The 16,977-nt window shown below is 32.4% G+C and overlaps 1 protein-coding gene across 1 annotated transcript in view; it reads right to left on the minus strand.

Moving 5' to 3' along the window:
* Positions 1-16,977, minus strand: part of KPNA3 (karyopherin subunit alpha 3) — a 112,916-nt gene that overhangs the window by 14,411 nt on the left and 81,528 nt on the right. Inside the window, exons 3-11 of the mRNA XM_031961951.1 lie at positions 15,644-15,733; positions 15,477-15,506; positions 15,339-15,391; positions 15,098-15,193; positions 9,394-9,479; positions 8,255-8,341; positions 7,709-7,878; positions 6,129-6,173; positions 1,244-1,375 (exon numbers count right to left, since the gene is read on the minus strand). Of these exons, the coding sequence (XP_031817811.1) occupies positions 1,244-1,375; positions 6,129-6,173; positions 7,709-7,878; positions 8,255-8,341; positions 9,394-9,479; positions 15,098-15,193; positions 15,339-15,391; positions 15,477-15,506; positions 15,644-15,733 (789 nt within the window). The remainder of the gene's footprint in view (positions 1-1,243; positions 1,376-6,128; positions 6,174-7,708; positions 7,879-8,254; positions 8,342-9,393; positions 9,480-15,097; positions 15,194-15,338; positions 15,392-15,476; positions 15,507-15,643; positions 15,734-16,977) is intronic.

Genomic DNA, 16,977 nt, shown 5'->3' on the forward strand with positions numbered 1-16,977 from the left:
TTATAGTATAAGACATTGATCTATACCTCTTTTTTGCCACAATGTTTTATAATTTTTCCAGTAGTTTTTGTCAAATAGTGAGTTCTTATAGCAGAAATTGGGGTCAATAACAGATTACCATGGGCATTTACTACTGTATCTTGTCTCTATTTCATTGATCTACCACTGTTTGTTTCTTTTTAAATGGTGAAAATGTTATCTTTTAAAATTTATTTTATTTTTTATAAAGCTTTTTATTTTCAAAACACATGCCATTGATAGTTTCCAACATTCACCCCTGCAAAACCTTGTGTTGCAAAATTTTTTCTCCCTCCTTTTCCTCCACTCCCTCCTCTAGACGGCAAGTAATCCAGTATATGTTAAACATTTGCAATTCTATACATATTTCCACAATTATCATGCTACACAAGAAAAATCAGATCAAAAAGGAAAAAAATGAGAAAGAAAACAAAATGCAAGCAAACAAAAAAAGTTTGTTTCTTAGCCAGCATCAGATAGTTTTGAAGACTACTGTTTTATGATATAATCTGAGATATGGTATGACTAGGTCACCTTTCTTTGCAATTTTTTTTCCATTAATTTCCTTGATATTCTTGACTTTTTTTTTTCCTTTCCAGATGAATTTTGCTATTATTTTTTCTAATTTTAGAAAACTTTTTTTTTGATAGTCTGAATGGATGATTTTAAATAAGTAAAATAATTTAGACAGAACTGTAATTTTTATTATATTGGCTTGGCCTCCCCATGAGCAACTGATATTTTCCACTTAGCTAGATCTGACCTTGTGTGAAGTGTTTTGTAATTGTGTTCCTACTGTTTCTAGTTTTGCCTTAGCAAGTAGACTCCCAAGTACTTTATATTGTCTACAGTTATTTATACAGATCTCAGATCAGTGGTTGAAAAAAAAAAAAAAACTCATGAAATGCTGAGCCTTCTCATGATGAAGTGTGAAGCTGTTGCTTAGTTGTGCAAATTTCAGAAATGACAAGCCCACATCAACACCTGAAGCCTTTCTAGAATGCTGAAACCTGTCATTCTGATCTGTACATAGCGTTGAAGAATTTAGGGTTTCCTTCATACAATAAATAATGTATTGATATAGGAATGTAACAGAAGTTTCAAACTTTTACTCATATGTTTCTGCAATCAAATTTTAATGATGTTCTTTGGTAAAAATAACTGAAATTTACCTGTTTTAAATCAACAGGATTTGGTTTTTATAAGAAAATGGAACAACACTTACTTGAACTTTAACTTCCTGATGGCTCAGAAGAGGCACAAGAAATGGTACAACTCCTGAATCAATCACCATTTGAATCTGTTCATTACCTCCATCAGTTAGGTAAGACAAAGCCCAAACAGTGTCCACAAGAATCTACAGGAAATAATAATAATTAAAAAAAAAAAAAAGTAACCACTTTGCAACTAATTCCAACATTTCATGTACACAAAACATGGTGGTTAGAAACAGTTGATAAATGTCAAGATTTGCTTGTATTACTAATGCCTGATTACCTGTAATGTTTACTATCACCCCAACTTAATTTCTTCACTTTTAGATAAGATAAGTGCCAGTTTATCAGAAAGGAAAATGTCTTTTCTTCTCTCTCTTTTTCTTCTCCCTCTTCCCCATTCGCCTTATTATTATTTGAAAAGCTGAAACTTATGTCATGGGTTTTTCTAAATAAATGGAAATCTATAGCAGCTATTCCACCTACTTTTAAGACTTATCAAATCAAAGATATTTTACACACATACACACACACACACACACACACACACAGCAAGGTTGACACATTTTGATTTTTTTCTCTTTAAAAAAACAAATGCAGTCAAATGTTTTCTCTGTTCTCCTTTCATCTCTTTAAATGTTCCATAGGGTTTTTAATAGAAAAAAAAAGTTCGAGACAAAAGTTGTCATGAAATCTTTTTAAAAATTTTAACCATTCCCTATGGAAATTATCATTATCTCACCGTTATCAGTTAGTTTATTGTGCACTCTATGAATATAGCAATGCCCTAATGAAGATAGTAAAATATGGCTTACTCTATACTCTTTTATCAAATTCAATCCCATACACTACAGACCTCTTCTTTGAGCTGACCTTTCTAACCTCAATATCATTATTCCAAGTCCTTAAATAGCTTCTATCTTCTCCCCTCTTCCTTTTGTCTCATTTTATCTCATATTTCTTAACAAACATGACAAATAGCTTTTATATCCAAAAAGTTGATGAGAACACAGCTTTCTTTCTGATCACCCGACTGATCATATATAGAATGTTTTCTGTAGGATCTTTAGGTCCTCAGCTCTTCTTGGCTATTTAAATCAATGTTAGCTGCTTGATGTCTGCTTCTTTACTGCCAAAGATTCTCTCAATTTATTATTTTTAGGTATGGTGCTATTTCAAATGCTTTAAATTGCTGAAAGGCTGACTTCTGAATAAACAAAGGGTTGTGTACTTTACAAATCCTTTAATAAACTACATATTGATGACTCTAACCCTCAAAACATACAACAAAAGATATGAAAGAAGTATGGGTAATATGCAGTCATTGTTAAAAATTAACAAATTCGATGAGAAAACTGATACCATGCAAGTCTAAGGTAAGGAAATTCTATATGCAACTAAAGATCTTTACATGACATATAAGTCACCAAACATATGTATATTTCTGTTATCTCTACAATATATAACAAAGACTACAATGTTGTACAAAATAGAAGAATATCATAATGAAAAATTACTATATATCCTTTGGGAAACTAGATAATATATGTTAAAACGGTAGAGGATTTGGGGTTTGCAAAAATTATCCTATCATCTACGTACCATATCCACTGAAAAACAGTGAAAGAGCAAGACTAGCTTCCATCAGAATTGTAGCTAAGTTAGCTGCAACCTGACACGGTTCTATTGAACTAGAGATGTGAAAGATGAGAGGATACTGAAACAGTCTATGTATAGTAACTAAAGTTGAATATGACTGGAAATAATATAAATGTTACGAAAATAAGAGAGATTAGTTCAAACATAAAGTAAATTATTAACTGCCAGCATTCATGTCAACCTGACATGAAATCATCAGAAATGGATGGTTAATTTTTATTTAGCACTGACGAGACATCTTCAAAAGGACAAAAGCTCAAGTGAAAGATAATGAATCTGTCTTGGAATTGGCCGTTAAAAAGACCATACACATACTTTACATGAAAGGGAAGGACTTAGCTATTGACTTTTACTGTCACATAATATCATTAGTAGGGTCTTCTTTGACAAAAACAAACAAACAAAAAAAAAACCCGATAGCATAAAACAGTTAAGTTGTAAGACACTGAAGTGTCTTACAAATAATCACTCATTGTGAGTAACAATGAAAAACAAATGCATTTTAATATCTGGAGCTACCAAAAGTTAAGATTAAGTATTAGCACACACAAAAAAATAAAGTCTGACATTTACGTTTGTTCCAAGGTTGCTTGACAGGACATATCTATTTATTTCAGGTTTTGGAGAACTGAAAAACTAGTGCTTTCTACCCCAAATAGTACAATGATGTATCTATTATAAAAGAAAGACTATGTTGACTTTTAATTATTCTTTTAAGTACCACGAATAGGTTGTGTGTTTCAGAGCCCATATTCAGATGTGTGGAAGAGAAAACTGAAACTCAGCCCCTTCCTGTAGCAAAGTTCCTTTCTGTTACACACAAATTAGTCAGGTTTTCTGATTATTAACAATGCTGACTCGATTCACTGGGAGCACAGAACTAAAAATTAATAACACTCAAAGCTTGACAGTGCCAAGACAAATAAGTCAAAACAGATAGTCATTAACTAAATTCTAAGCTGAATTCTAATTTTACAATTTAAAATTAACATTTGTTTGAAGCTCTATTTTTGCTTTCAGGAAATATGGTTGGTCATAAAATCGCAGCATTTTTATACTGGAAAAGGAACATCAAATTCAATTGGTTCGTTTTATAGATAAGCAAAATCTGATGGAGATTTTATCTAAGATTCAATGTACCAAGTACAATACATTCATAGAAAGGTAATCAGGATAGTCAGGAGACCAGGCATGTTTGGTTTGGAGAAGAGATATCAAAAGGACATGAATGCTGTCTTCAAATATTTGAAGATGGACTGGACTTAATTTGCTTAGTTCCAAAAGAAATAACAGGAACAGTGAGTGGAAGCTGCTGAGGTAAATTCAGGTTTGATTCATGGAAAAAATTCTTAACAATTAGAAAGACTGAATAGACCATCTGTGCTGATAGTAGGTTTCCCATTATTAGGAAATAATTTGCAAAGGGAGATTCCTGGTAAAGGAATAGGTTGGACTAAATGGCCTCAAGTCTTTTTAAACTTAGTGGCTATGAAAAACTTGTCCAAGGCTACTTCTTTCTAAAGGTTTCAAATGTCTTTATTTGATTAGTCAGAATTGCCTAAAATTCTCATGTTCCCCCCAATAAAACACCAAATACAAGAGGATTATTTGTTCATGGGAAATCAAGTACTGATACATATTTCAATAATTCTTTTAAGGTTGCAAAAAACAATTTCTTCTCAGCAACCTTGTATAAAAGGAACTCCTTTTGCAGAAATTCCCTCCACCAATGCAGATCAAAAACTTCTTTTTAACTTGCTATATATATAAAAATAAATAATGGTTCTCTCTATCTTGTCCATGTCAGAAGTACAGTAGTCATATATGCTAGTACCAATAGGCTTTAATTTGCTTTGCTTTTCTGACGTGGCTTGGCAAGCCTTCCCTCTATTGCTAGAGCTCCACCATATTCATGCTGAATGTAGCATGGACACCCAGATACCTCTGGCCTTAACTGAAGGTCAAGCCATTTACAAGTTTAAACTTCCCTGGTAGCAGACCCTTCAGACTTGCACCACTGTGCCTAGTTGCTACTTAACAGTCTGAAGGTACCTGCTGCAACACTGAGATGCTAAGTAACTTGACTATGGTCATCTAGCTGGTAAACCACAATAGGCTATAAAACCAGGTTTCTAAAACCCAGCCACAGTACTGTATCATAATGCCTTATAAAGAAATGGATTGATCTACCATCAAACCTATGCTATAATGGAAAAAAGTCATGATGAGAACCCAGTGTCAGATATTTGATTTGATTTATAATAAAGATTTCAAGCTGAAGAACTAGTATCTTATATATAATTGATATAAAAATAACTCCAATCTGTTATGCTAGAATATGAAAAAAAGATTAATTTTTAAAAGGATTAAAAGCTTTTAATTGAAATATTATCATTGATTTCATTTATTTCATGCCGAAAGTGACCTGCAAGTTGCTCTTTCACGAAAAACTAAAGAAAACTGTTTAAAAAGAAAAATTCAAGGGGGCAGGTAGGTATGCAATGGATAGAGAATCAGCCCTGAAGTTAGGAGAACCCAAGTTCAAATCTAGTCTTAGACACTTAACACTTCCTAGCTTTATGACCCTGGGCAAGTCACTTAACCCCAACTGTTTCAGGAGGAAAAAAAAAAAACACTTAGGACAGGATTATAAAATTACAACTACTTCTACTATCAGGACACAATCAAATCTTCTCAGAGAATGATCTTATACCCTGCCCATAGCAGACAGTAATGTCAGAACTGAAAATTAAATTTATCAAGTATCTTCCTTCTTTTAAGTAATTTAACATTTTTACTTATTGGGTTTGGGAATATTCTAAGATCATATATCATTCCCCAAACAGAGAAATTAAACATACTTAAATTTTGGTCACCAAAATAAATGGTCTGCCTGAGTAACAAACTTCATATTTTTAATTTTATTCTCTAGTCTTCCAACTCTTGCCCTTAAATATTTTAGAATTAAAACTAACATAATAAGCAGTTGCTATCCAAGATTAATATTTATGCTGTAATCTAAATCTAAAATATAACCCTATTAAAATCAGTCCTATTTTTGAATAATAGCTATACTGCTAAAGCATAAATAAAAATAAAATAAAATAATAAAAATAAAAATAATAATAAAAATTATGTTGACATGTTACAAATTAATATGATTCTTGAGGACATATAATACTCTCCCCAATTCAATTAAGAACTCCCACAGTTTAGTTTAGCATCAGTTTTACTTACATTTATATCTGTATGGTATATGAGGACACATAATGCTGGCAGAATCTGAGGAAATAAAGGTAAAAGAAATCACTTATCTGATTTTTTAAAGCACCTGCAAATTCAGTTTATTAGAGTGGTAAGCTAATGGATAGACAGAAATGACTATCTCCATTAGAAAATGATCAGCTGAAAAACTAAAAGAACATATTTTAGGTTTTATTTACATATTCAATTATTCTGTAATAATAATAATATAAACTATCTGAAGGAGAAAGAAGAAAAATCTTTTCTGAAACAGTCCTTCATGGTATCCATGACAAGTAAAAGAATGGCATTGGAGATGAAAATATTGGCATTTTATAGCTATATATGAAAAGCTGGATTTTAAGAATCAATAGTTAGTCTCTCTAAGTGGAACAATATTTCACTTTGTTAACCACTTGTCTGTGAAGAATGAGGTTTATCATGAAATCTGTGCAAAAGACACACGTGCATAATTTTATAAAGCTTTGCTCTTCCAACACTTTCAACAGCTTTCAAGCAAGAGTACATTAAAATCTTTTCACCAGCAATTATCAAATTCTGCTGACTTTCAATAAAAGATGATCACTCAAAATAGCATTATACCAGTTAAATGACAAATGAATAAAAATTATATACTGATTTAAAAAAAAAAACCAAATCTACAAATACATTGTCATTTAAAAATATGTAAAAAAAAATCTGTATCCATTTATCTAGGTTTAAATATACATTTTATAGCTTACAAGCACTATGACAGTCACCTAATGTGATCTTTATAACAATTTTGTTTTTGTTTTTGTAGTGTCTCCCCTCCCCCCTTCCCCAAGGCAATTGGGATTAAGTGACTTGCCTGGGGTCAGACAGCTACAAAATGTTAAAGTGTTTGAAGCCACATTTGAATTTAGGTCCTTCTGAATCCAGAGCTGGTGTTTAATCCATTGTGCCATATAGCTGACCCTCTTTATAACAATTTTGGCATGCAGAAGTGTGGTTATTATTGTCTCTACTTTGCATGTGAGATTAAGTGGTTTATGAAATAACACATGACTAATTAATAGCTGGGCAGGGATGTGAATAAATTCTCCTGATTCTATTCTATTCTATCTCCACTATGGAGATTAATTTTGAATTCAAGATCAAAATCCTATAAATTTTTTTCTTCTAAACTTGTATACGCCTAGGTAAAGAATTAATGTACTACCACAGTAACAGACAAAATAATTTTATTACATGTGTAATTTAAAAATGCAATTCAACACTAACAAGCTTTCTTCTTTCCCCCTTTAAAAGTTATGCTAAAGACTAATAAGTATCCATTATCTTTTTAAGCTACAAAAATATAAACTATTTATTAAAATGTATATTTTATTTATATAATATTCATGTTTAGAAAAAAAATTTAAAATAAAGTTTACAAAAAATGTTAAAAAAAAAAAAAAAAGCAGATAAACCCAAAGTATCCTGTATTTGTGATTAAAAACTGATACATGCTGTAAATTCATCCTATCCATTAAAATCTAAAATATAAAGATAAGGAAAGTATTTTATCTGATCATTATAATTCTTTTGTTTACCTCCTGTACTGTCTCCATAGGTGGTGGGGGATCCTTATTCCTGCAGAGATTGACTATGACCCATGTGACATTCCTTAGGAAGGTAATGGGAATGGAGGGATTGATGAAGGACAGAAGAGGTTTGACAACTCCCAGTGATATGACATAATCTCTACATTGAGGACCATCACCTATAAAAATGAAAATTGGTTTAAAAAAATTACATTTAAGATGGCAAACTTTAAAATATATGCAATAGCTTATGTTGAGACACTGATATTCTGTTTCCTCACCATTAATCTATGAAAGGCACAAAATATTTCTCTTCTTTCCCCTTCTGATTTGGGGAACACACAATTTAACCCACTAGAACCAGACAATAAGTCACAACATTTTTTGGAAAAAAGTTATATTAAAGACATTCTCTGTGAGATGAAAAGATGAAGTCAACACATGTTAAATATAGAGCAAACATAACATGCAATGGTAATGACAATGTTAAAGAAACCAGATGGTATTCATAAATGATCCTTGTCTTAACCACTTTTCAAATCCAATATGACTTACCTATAATATTTCCTAAGGCCCATACTGCTTGCTCACAAACATTCTGATGTGGTGAATGGAGGAGTCTCAAAAAAAGAGGTACTGCATCTAAAATTATAATTATATAATTTTAAAAAACATATTTAGAAACTGGAAAAAGAACTAGTTAAGTTTCAACTTTAAGAAATTATCATAAATACACACACACATATATATGTATGTATGTGTATACATACAGATATGCTAATTATGCCATATTGCAAACTTCAATTCTAATAAATGCATTGTAAAACAAAATTATAATGTTCCAAAAAGACACCAGAATGATAGTCCTATAAATAAACATTATATATATTACAAATTAAGTTAAATATTGAGTAAATGAAGCTGGAAAGAATTCTCTAATCTTTCCTATCCAGAAAACAAAAGTTATATTGACAGGTTCTAATGATCCTTAAGTTTGATTATATACAGTCTCTAAGTGTTTCTGTATTTAACAGGTTCCTATAATCACCAATCACTACTGAAGATTAGTCAACATTAAATCATTTTGCAACAGTTAAAAGAACTATTTAGTAATCATAAAATGAGATTAAGAAATTATATCTTTAATAGAATCCTTATACTTTACACACTTTATTTACTCTAATAATCCTTACAATGTTCCTAAAGTTATTGTGGAAGATTATTGAGCCAGATGGCCACAGAATCCTTCTTCCCAAACTTTTCTATTCTTTTTCCTTTTCTACCTAAATAGGCTGACCCCCATTTCTCTTCTGGGTTTCCTCACTCTTGTTGTCCTTCAAATGATAAGATGTCAGTTGACTTTGAGAAATATTATATTATTAACTTAGGAGAAAAATTACAAAAGGTTTTGTAGTCTAAGTAGTATAAACAACTCAATGTTTTAGTAGTGGAAATAAGAACATTAAAGCATGCTGTTAAAAAATTAATTTATATGAAAACACAAATCTCATTTCATATAAAAAAATGCATTCTTTAAATAGTAAGAGGAACAAAAATTACTTGATAGGCTAATGAGAAATAAAAGTCTTTAAAGGGAAGATCACAATCATCAAGGGAAACACTATAATCACATTTTTAAAAGCATTTACACTCATTCCAAAAATGAAAAAAGAAAAAAAGTTTAATTTACTTACTAGATTGTACCACTGCTTGAGTTTGTGCAGAAGTTCCTGATGCTATATTAGTCAGTGCCCATGCAGCCTCAAATTGTAATGAAGGACTAAAAAAGCATATTAGAAAAATATTGTTATCATGAATGAACTTAAAATCATATATCAAAGCTAAGATTTCATCCATTTAAAAAATAAAATTATTGGTCCTACTTGTACCCTGTAGAGTGATATACAATAAATCTAATATCCCTTGTACAGGACAATTATTAAATGCCCCTTTAATTTTTTTTAAATAAAATTATTTTCTGCTCAAGCTCAACATCTCCAATTGCCTATTAGATATTTTAAAGGCATCCAATCAACATGTGAAAAACAGCTCATCTTCCCAGAAAACTCATTCTTTCTCCACACTGCTCTAGTGTAAGGAAGTCATCATCCTTTCACAGCTAATTAATTTTGCAGCCTTTACCTAATTCTCAAGACTTCATTCTCACTCATACATATTTAATAAATTGCCAAATTTCTCAAATTATCTCTCCTGTATTTAACTCCTTCCCTCTACTCCTATGGCTACCACTATTGTTCAGGTTCTCATTGCTGCTTGTGTGGATTACCATAATAACCTTTTAATTTGACTCTGACTCAATCTCATTCTACTCATCCATCAAGTCATTTTCCTAAAGTGCAGGTTGAATTAAGTCACTCCACTATTGAAAAACTTGACTGATTCCTTATGTCCTTGAGGCTCAAACAGAAACTAGCTTTTAAAGTTTTTAAAAATTTGGTCCCAACAGACCCTATTCTCACATTTAACAGTCTGGCCAGCCTGGAAATACCTTATATAAAACATCCTATTTCCCTTTTCTGAGCCTTTGTCTGGAGTCTCTGTCCTTATGAGAATCTTGTTTCCTTCTAAAAATCAGTTTAAAACCTACTTTCATAAAGCCCTTCTTGATTTTCTCAGATGCTAATCCTAATGCTATCTAGAAAACATCCATGGACTGACTCTGTGTATGCTTTCCAAAAAGTGTAAATTTGAGATAACTGTTTCATTTGTCTTTATGCCCCTAGCATTGAGCATACAGCAGATGCTTAATAAATGCTTCTTGAATAACTAGTTCTTCTCCAGGTTAAACATCAACAATGAATAGTGTGGCTTTTTAAGTACCATTACCATTCTGACTGCTACTTTCAACATTCTAAATAAGATAGGGATTGGCTGAGTACAACAGTAATATTACATCTCTTACTATAAACATTATACAGCAACTAATGTACCCAATAACTTGTGCAAGTACATAGCAATTTGAAGTTTACATCACAGTACCTTTCTCTCAACAGTTTTATGAGAAGTGATGTTTAAATATTGTTATGCCCATTTTACAAAGTCTCACATTAACTGATTCATTTGTAGTCGTGCAGCTATGAAGTCTTAGAGATAGGTTTCCAATTTAAGAATACCAATTTCAAGCTTAGTGAGATTTCCTTCTTGAAACTACACTGTTTAACTTTATTGCTTTAGGTTTTGTTGTGGTTGCCATTTATTTATATTAGATTTGTACAACATAAAAAACATTAAATATTTGTGTGATCCACTGTCCTTAGGATGTCTACTTCCTAACTTTAAGTGCAGGCTTTTGCCATTCATTAAATTAAATTTTAATCTCGAAATTTAATTTTATCTTTCTAGATACGGCTCATTGCTCCTACTTGCTGAAATTTCATAGATCCTGGTTGTCACCCAGAGTGTAAACTGCTCTTTTTAATTTCTGAATCTTTAAGTATGTTTTTCTATTACGTTGGCCAAAAGAATGATAAAAGGTGTTGAAAGGGCAGAACCCTGTGCAACATCATTATAGACCTCCATCTAATTAAGGAGAATCTACACATTCAATTTGATTTGATCTTAAGAAACTATCTATCTGGAGCATAATCTAGATCAGATTTTTCTAATTCATTCACAAGGATATGAAAGACTTTTAACAAATAGCATGCTGAAATTAAGACAATTATAACATTTCCATAGTGTACAAGAACTATCAAAAAAGAAAATGACATAATTTAGCTTGATTTGTTCTTAGTGATCTCAAGTTCATTTCTAGTATTCAAATATTCCTTTTCCAAACATAAGAATCCATGGTTTTCTGGAATTTTACTAGAGATTAATGTCAACCTAATGTAACACATTTTTCCCCCAACGGCAGTTGAAGATAACATATAGGCTGCAAGCCTAATGTCTTCCATAGTATATTGCAAGAGGGAAGCAGGGGATGAGGGAGGTGGGGGAAAGGAGGGGTACTGACTTTGGGGAGAAAGATAACATGTCCAGTATTGGACATCCAATCTGAGATGTCTAAAAGGCAGCTGGGGGTCAGAAAGGAAATTATAGCAGTATAGAGAGATCTGAGAATTGTCATAATACAGTAATTAAGTCCACGGGTGTTGGGGGAGCAGAGAAAAGAGCCCAGGAAACCTCCTGTAGGACGCCTAAGACTAGAGAGAGTGCTGTGGTTAAGGAAACAATAAATAAGGCTAAGGAGTGGTCTGATAAGTAGGAGAACCAGAAGACGGTGACATTTTGGAAACCTAGAGATATCAGTGTCAAGAAGGAAAGGAAGCAAAAAAAGTGAGATGAACAATGTTAAAGGCTGCAGGGAGACTGAATGAGACTGAGGAAAGGCCACTGGATTTGGCAATTAAGAGAGAGCTATTAAATTTAGAGAGAGAAGCTTCAGTAGAATTATGATGTCAAAAGCTTGATTGTAAGGGGTTAAGAACTGAGTGAGAGGAGAAAAAAAAGGAGAGGCCATAATTGTAGATGGCCATTTCAAGGATCTTAGACACAAGACAGAGGAGATATTAGACGACAGTAGGTAAGGAAGGATCAAAGGAGAGTTTTTTTTTTTTTTAGTATGAGGGAGAAACAGGCAGGAAGGAATGAGCCAATAAATAGGGAAAAATTGAAAACAAGTCACAAGAGTGGAAATGAGAGGAGGCAATTTGTTTGAGAAGACCGGACGGAATGGGACTATTTGTGTAGATATGTCACTTTACCATATGAAAAAGGAGTCAAAGATGAAACAGTGGAAAAAGGTATATGAGTAATATGAAATAAAGAAAAGGGGAAATAATGGAGCTGATTGTAAATAGCCTCAAGTTCTATAAAATATGAGGCAAGGTGCTCAGCTGAGAGGTCTGAGGAGGAAAAAAAAACATTCTGGAAGCGTCATTGTGGGTAAGAGAAGTGTTAACAGGACTACTTAGCAGCAATGAAAGAAAGGCCGGCTAAGATTGTGTTATACAAATCTGTAATACAAAACAGTTGTGTGATTTTCTCCATCTAAGGCAGCAAATAACGGGAGTGATCTAACACTGAGGCTCAGCAGGGCAAATTCAGGAAAAATTTAAAAGGGAAACCAAGAGAAAAAGACAGAGTAGATTTGAATGTTTTTTTCCCCCCCCGGAAGGGGTCAACATGGGAGAAAGAAGAAAATAGCTAGTGCATGATTGTCTAGGAGAGAAATGAGGGCTCAAGGCACTGGAGCTGACAGTGTAGACAAAGAGCAGAGTTTGGTGAAGGCCAGTAGAGGAAGAAGTGAAATGGTCATGCATGGAGATTCAGTACATTTATGGGTAAGATTAAGGATGTGGCCACCATCTTTGTGTATAGCTGAAGTGGGTAGAGGAATAGATGAGAAATGAACAGACTGAGGAAGAACTCAGTTGGGTGTTTAAGGGAGAATCAATACATATACTGAAATCCCCAAGTATGAGTGCAGAATTTGGAGAGGAGAGAAAAACTGTAAGTCAGGTACCAAAATCATTAGCTTGGAAGGGGAATATAATCTGTAGATGTTTAGAAAATATATACTAGGATTGAGAGTGAATCTTCAGAGAGAATCATTGAGAGATGAATAGCATAAACCTCTAAGAGGGAGTAATGGAGGTAAGGAGAAAATCTGAGTGACAATAGGAAATTAGGGAAGAAAAGTAGTATTCCATTTCTCCTTCTTAACTCGTGAGACTAAGGGGAATAAAGTACAGCCAGTATTATAAAGGATGGAGAAGGAGGCTCTGTCATCAGAAAGAAGCAAGGTTTTGTTAATAACCAGAAGATGAGAGTGGGAAAAGAAAAGATTCAGAAAAAAAGAAAGTTTATTCCTATGGAACAGGCATTATAAACGCGTTGCACAGTGGAAGAAGAGTATAGTGTTTAGATGGAACTTTGGGGTGGGAGGTTTGAGGGGCATGGAAAAATGTAATTAAGCAGTAGAAGATGGAGAATGGGGTCTGGATAACTACCTACAAGGATTTGAAATCACTAATACATAAGACTTAATGTACATAAAACTATAAAGGTATAGTAAAACCATTAATTTGATAGTGACTTTACCAAAGTTTCATAGATAAAATGATTAATGGGGGACAGTGGAAGCAAATTATTTCATGGGGAATGAATAGAAAAGATTTTATACACACTTTCAAAGCACCAAGAAACACTTAAAAAGGACCCACCTTCTGAATAATTATTCAGAACTATTGTTATATTAAATTCGCTTTAATTCAAATATTTATTTGGCAACATACAGGCAAAATATAATTATTTCATTTTAACTACTACCTGCATTTGAAAACAATAAAAATCTATGTCTGTTAATATTATTTCTAACTCAGACTTGTCCTCCCCAATTAATCCAAATTGCTGAGTTTTTAAGATATGATAAATTAATATTCTTAATTCTCTTTGGTAAATGGGTTCTATGCTCTTAAATTCAAATGCCGCCTTTTTCATTTCCACCTCCCCATCCCTCTACCTATTTCAAACTCTTCCAGGTGAGTAAAATTTATTTCCTATTTCTGATGGGCCATAAATAAAGAACATAGCATTATTACAAAAGTGCATACAGGCTCAAATGCTGCAGAAGCATATGCATAAGCTCAGTAGATCAGCTGAGAACATTCCTGATCTAAGTGGGAGTCACTCGATTCTGCAACAGTTCAAATTGTCTTCGACATGTGGTTAGTCTATATATAGTTTGATTAGAAAGCCCTAAGCTCTCCTTAGAACAAAATTTTCAAGGCTATTTTAAGAGAGAGAAATCAATGAATAACACAGCACTACGGATCAGGCTACTGAATTCATTCAGGAATAAAAAATTAAGACAACTCTAGAAAACAAAGGCTCTTAAATGAGAAGCATCTTAGATTTCCAAAGACAAGTACATCAAAAAAAAACTATCAAAAAAGTGTGATGATAAAAAACTTGTACCATAAATATGAGATAATTGAACTTTAAGAGGAAAGCAATGAACCAATATGATTATCTACAAAGTCTAAGTCTTAATTCCAAAAGATTTCTGAGGGAAAATGGCCATACCCAGAAAAAGAACTATAGAGCCTGAATGCAAACCAAAGTGTGCACGCACACACATGCGCGAGCGCACACACACACACACAATTTTCCCTTTCTCATGTTTTTCCCCCCTCCCCTTTTGTTCTGATTCTTCTTTTACAACACGATTCATGTGGAAATGAGTACTTGCTATCTTGGGAGAGGGAAGAGAGAAAATTTTGGAACTCAATCTTACAAAAATGTATGTTGATTCATTGTAAAATTCAATGTTGAATCTTTACATGTAATTGGGGGGAAAAGATATAAACTTTTACAAAAAAATTTTTTTTATTGGGGAAAAGCAAAAGACTAGCAAAAGAGATTTATACTTACTTATCATCCCTTTCTAGACATTTGACTAGAATTGGTAAAATCCCAGATTTTATTAAGTCATCAATCGGTGGATTTCTGTCACTGGATAATAGTTTTCTAGAAAAGAAATGAAAGTTAAGAATTGTTATAAAGATCAAACTCTTAATCAAAAGAACATTAGGGATATAAATTTCTTAACTTCATACCTATGCACTTAACACATAATAAAAATAACTCTCGCTTAGAAAAAAATTAGTTTTACCTTGCAGCTTGGACAGCACTCAACTGAACCACTGGGTTATCACTTGTGGCATTCTGTAATAGCAAATGTTAAAGTTTAGAAATTCAGAAAGCATCAAATGCAAACTTTTAAAATGAAAATGTTAAATCAATGACATACCTGCAATATAGCTTCTAGTGTTACATTTTGCTTAAAAAGAAAGAGAAATAATTCAGCAAAAAAGTTTGCAAAATTATAGTCATTTATATAATGTGCATACTGCTAATAGTTTGAGCTAAATGAACCCAATTTTCTTTGTAAAATTGATCTTAAAATGTTTAACTTACTGCTTTAAAATCAGCATCCACATCAGAATCTTCTAAGCTTTCTTCTTGAGGAACATTTCTCTTTTTCAATAAATGTTCATCTCTTTTATTCTGAAAGACAAATGGTAAGTAATTGGTCAACAAGTAGTGAAAGGTACTATTGATAACTGACATGTCAATCATGGGTCTTTTTTAAAAAATGAAAAATTCTAAGATTTTGTACCTTAGCTTTAACAGTGGAGCAGTTGGAAATCATATATTATTGTTTCTATCTGAGATTAATTTGATTCAATTGTGCAGAATGTGAATATAAAAATAAAGTTATACCTTGTTTTCAACCAATAAATGTGCAACAAACCAAGGAAAGTGACAAACTTCAATATAAAGTATATAGTATTTATTATATTAGTTATGACAGGAACATTTACTTAGAAATTGTTAGCGTTGCTATTTTAATCAAGTCAAAAATTGAAAATTAAAACTAGCTTGGAGAAAAAGGCTAACCCCATCTTGGTTATCCAGATTAGCTCTATTTAAATCCTAAGTGTAAGCAAACCTCTTTAAATGCAGACACTTATAAGATACCCTGGTCACTGCAACGTTTAACAGTTTCCACTTTATATCACTGTACACTGTTTTCATCAGATGAGTTGTTCTGAAATAATAGCTTTAATGATAAAGCATCTTGCAAACTGTTTATAATTATTAAGTCCAAATATACCTTTAGGTACAATAGTGCAATGATCGTAATACTGGCTCCAGTCAAAATTCAACATATGAGAAACTTTAAACTGCTTAGCATATATTCCATTAAAAAAGAAAGCTAAGTAAAAATTGCATTACTGGTCTAATTGGGCCTGTGGTCCATTCAACTAAATATTCTGTCTGGTGATGTCTTCTTAATGCTAATCTCAAGAAATTAAAAAGGTACCTGCCAATATCTCAGATTTGGTTAATAAATTAGTCTATTTTCCATGTATATCTCAACATTTTCTCAATCTTCAACCACTTTTTTTATTTACTTTCTATTCATTTAATTTATTCTTTTCTGTTAGAATAAGACATTTGCTTCTAAAGTCATATTCCTGTTATGAGTCTCATCCCACCTAGTCTCCATGAAATATATCTAGTCAAATTTGTCTCCCTACACTAGCATTGTTGGGTTTACCCTTGCTTATAGGGACATTTGAGCGTAAGGGTTTTATTGATAGTAGTTTATTTCTTGGATTTTTATGTCCTTTGAAATCCTCCTTTTCTCAGGTGCTAAATTTCCTATATCATAGGAATTCTTGACAATATCTACCTAAGTAGATGTAAACAGGTAGGTTTTTTTGGTTGTTTCTCTCCAACTTCTA

This window comes from Sarcophilus harrisii, chromosome 3 (genome assembly GCF_902635505.1).
Source record: "Sarcophilus harrisii chromosome 3, mSarHar1.11, whole genome shotgun sequence".
Lineage (NCBI taxonomy): Eukaryota > Metazoa > Chordata > Mammalia > Dasyuromorphia > Dasyuridae > Sarcophilus > Sarcophilus harrisii.